The sequence below is a fragment of the Anarrhichthys ocellatus genome, unplaced genomic scaffold, assembly GCF_004355925.1.
Source record: "Anarrhichthys ocellatus isolate YVR2014 unplaced genomic scaffold, GSC_Weel_1.0 scaffold5309, whole genome shotgun sequence".
In the NCBI taxonomy this organism is placed as follows: domain Eukaryota; kingdom Metazoa; phylum Chordata; class Actinopteri; order Perciformes; family Anarhichadidae; genus Anarrhichthys; species Anarrhichthys ocellatus.
Window position 1 is genome coordinate 1 of NW_022285283.1, and position 3,593 is coordinate 3,593.

At 38.4% G+C, this 3,593-nt stretch overlaps 1 protein-coding gene across 1 annotated transcript; it reads left to right on the plus strand.

The window, feature by feature from the left end:
- The first annotated feature begins 1,233 nt into the window (after window positions 1–1,233).
- On the plus strand, window positions 1,234–3,030 carry LOC116379832 (leukocyte cell-derived chemotaxin-2-like). Its single transcript, XM_031841802.1, has 4 exons — window positions 1,234–1,332; window positions 1,959–2,070; window positions 2,303–2,454; window positions 2,775–3,030. The coding sequence occupies exons 1-4, from the start codon at window positions 1,308–1,310 to the stop codon at window positions 2,939–2,941; spliced, it is 456 nt and encodes a 151-aa protein (XP_031697662.1). The 5' UTR covers window positions 1,234–1,307; the 3' UTR covers window positions 2,942–3,030.
- Window positions 3,031–3,593: the final 563 nt, after the last annotated feature.

Consider the following 3,593-nt stretch of genomic DNA (forward strand, 5'->3'; position numbering starts at 1 on the left):
CGCTTCAACTTCATTCAGTAATGACTCCAAACATCATGGGACTGATCCGACAGCACGACGCTTCAACTTTAATCAGTACAGACTCCAGACATCGGAGCCTGACAGTCCCATAACAGTTGAAGTCCATTGTAATGAATAAAGTTGAAGCGTCATGTGATGTCTGGACCAAATGAGCTACGGTCGTGAAGCTGACCTCAGAGTCACAGAGATGTGAAACATCACCATCTGCTGGACGGCTGCGAGTAGAACTACTAAATATAAATACTATTACAAAACTATTTCAAAGAACTCGGAGACATACAATCTTGTAGATTTGTTCAGAACCAATTTTGTGTCGATTTGTTTAAGTTTGTGTTCCATGTTTAAAACAGAAGGGAGACCAGATGTGTGTGGAGGTGAACTACAGATCCATCAACACACTCATCTATCTCTCAGGGATTAAAATCACTTTTATTGTTAAAGGTTTGTAAAAGAAATGCAGCGATACTGATTTTGGTTATTTGTCCTATTTATGAGTTTATATCAACGTATTTATTTGTTAATTAGTTTACAAAGTTCATAAAGTGAGACGTACAGTTTATTGATCACTGATCGGTATCGGGACTAAAAGTCAGATCGCTGCAGTTTATATAGAAATAAGACAAATATATTTTAAATGTATTTTAAATGTAGTATTGTATGAAGTGAAATAAAACAATGAATAAAGTTATTTTTCAAAGAAAGGAGTGTCCAGGATTCTTTGTCTTGAAAAAGAATCTCAATTTAAACCCAAATGAATATTTATGATTAATTTATTACTGGAAACTTTACGCTTCAAATATGTTGAATTATATTTAACATTTTCTGACTGAAGACTAAAGCAGCACGTTAAAATAATCTGTAATCAACACCAACATGTTTATTCTTTTTACATTCCTCACAGCAAACATCTCACAAAAGAAGTGAAACAATAACAGTAATATTCTGTAGATGTGAAACAAACAAAAAATGATTCAAACAAATAAAGTGAAGATTGTTGACTTTTATGAGCATTAAAATTTAAAATGATTAAAAAAATGAAAACGACTTTTTTTAAATGTCGACATTCTGTGGATTCCAGTTTCTGACGTGTGGAGGTCAAAGAGGTGAGGACAGGTAAACAGCTGTTGTTTGCTGTCCCGACAGTCGATGATGTCACATGACAACATGTGACATCATCTCTTTCATTGTGAAATAATAAAACATCGTGCGGACTTTCCACTGTGTTGAAAGAGGAACGTCAGCTTCTATAAAACGAGATAAGAAGTTCATCAAACTAAGATCTGAAGATGAGACGCGTCGTGGTTTTGTTGGGTGAGAATCTGAATCATTGTCTTAATCCTGATTATAACGAACCAATCGGAAGCTTTCAGCAACATATTTTAGTGATCCTGCTGCAAACATTAATATAAGATTCATTTTAAATATTTAACACCTCGTTCTCTGTGACCAACAGCAATGTTCTGTATTTCCACCCGTTGATTTTCTGTCTGTTAATCGTGTGTTTTACAGTGTTTGGTCTGAACATTTGTCTTCTTCTCTATTTTATTAAATACACAAAGATTTAATTGACTAAGATTAATAAAGTAAAACCATTTGTTTTAAGTTAACGTCTGATTAAATATTAATCACAGAAGAGCAGCGAGACAAAATGTTGATATTTTACTGTCGTCGAGTCTCTGGAATGAAAACCTTTGTGGTAAAAAAAAACAACTTAGAAATAACACGTGTTCACATTTACCAGTATTGTGGGGACTCACAGCCTTATGGAGACACTGTGATGAAGGTCCCCACTCTGTAAAGTCAATTAGGATTCACACCTGTTGTTTTGGGTGAAGTTGAAGTGAGTCTCCAGGGAATTAATGTAAGTCAATGTAATGTGACAAAAACAAGTGTGTGTGTGTGTGTATGTGTGTGTGTGTGTGTGTGTGTGTGTGTAGCTGTGTTGTGTGTGTGTGACGGCGTAAAGTTCGGTCAGCTCTGCAGTGGAAACTCTGCCAACAGCAGGAGGACGTCAGACGGCTGGGGAGACGGACACTATGGAGCCAGACGGTAACACAACAACTACACTACTATTCAGGTGCATTGTGGGTAACGTAGGCTCCGGTGTTTGAGGACTAACAGTCCGGACTGATCATCTTTTTAGGTTTCGGACGGTCCAACTAAAGACTTGTCACGTTGGACTTTTATAGACGTCGTACATTTTAAAGACTTCTAATGGATTCATTGAAACAATAATAGATGAGTTGATGTCTTTGTGGGTCAACATCTGGACGTGTTTTAGGGGGACCAGGGAACACAAAGGTCTGGACATCGTGTGCAGCGACGGATCGACCGTCTACGCTCCGTTTAATGTGACTCTGAACGGAGGAGTCATCGTCTACACCGACGTCAAGAAGGCGGCCATCAACAACGGGATCAACCTGAGAGGAGAAGGTCGGTCCATCGGTTCTTTACGTGTGAATACGAGACCGGGAGCTCTTCTATTGTATCTCAACAGCTCTCAACATGGCAGCGGCTGAGCTGGCAGCTCAGCGCTAACAGTGCTAACAGCGCAAACAGCTCTAACAGTGCTAACAGTGCGAACAGTGCGAACAGTGCTAACAGCACCAACAGTGCTAACTATCGCAACATTGCTGACAGAGTTAAACGCTTTATGGTATTTTACACTGTGGTATTAGTACCTTTAATTCAACCGAGTATTTTTACACTGAGGTATTAGTACCTTTACTGTAACAGAGTATTTCTTCCTGCAGGTCTATGTTTCAAGTTGTTCTACGTTCAGCCGGACCGACTCTCTGGATCGGTGATGAAGGGCGAGAGGATCGGCGTCATGATGCCGATGCAGATGGTTTACAGAGGAATCACCTCACATGTTCACGTCCAGATGTGCGACAAGAGCGACCCGACGCCATATTTCTGATTAAAACCCTTCAAGGACCACTAAAGCTCTTTTCATTGGCTGTTGGTCTGAAAGCACTGCTGTTATAAACCAATAAAATGTAATGAGCACTTCTGTTGTTTCTTTATTCATCTCTAACTATGTAAAACACAAATACACTTTGTAAAGTCGTGTTCTAAACTAACATTTAATATTATCGCAGTTTCTGTGACTGAAGAATCAGAAGCTGAAAATGTGTTTCATGAAGTAAAACATCGTTGTTTTAAATGTATAACACCTGTTAGATTATTTAATAATCACAGAAGAGCAGCAAGAGAAAATGTTCATATTCTACTGTGAACAATCGTTCAGTCTCTGATGTAAAGAGTTTCTTTGTGGTAGAAAACATAAACTTCTAACATAAATGATGTGTTCAGATCTACCGGACACATCGATGAGGTAAACTAAAGATTAAAGCTCTTTTTAATTGCTGCTTTTATAAACTAATACAATTTAAAAAGCAGGTTTGATGCGTTTCTTCTATTATCAGAGACAGCACAAACATAATTTTATGTAATGTTTGAGTTTTCAATAATGTGTCGTCCACAAACTGGAGTCACATGTTCAGACTGAAGACAAACAGGGGACCCCCCCCCCCCCCACACGCTTGTGACCATTAAAATCCACTAACAGT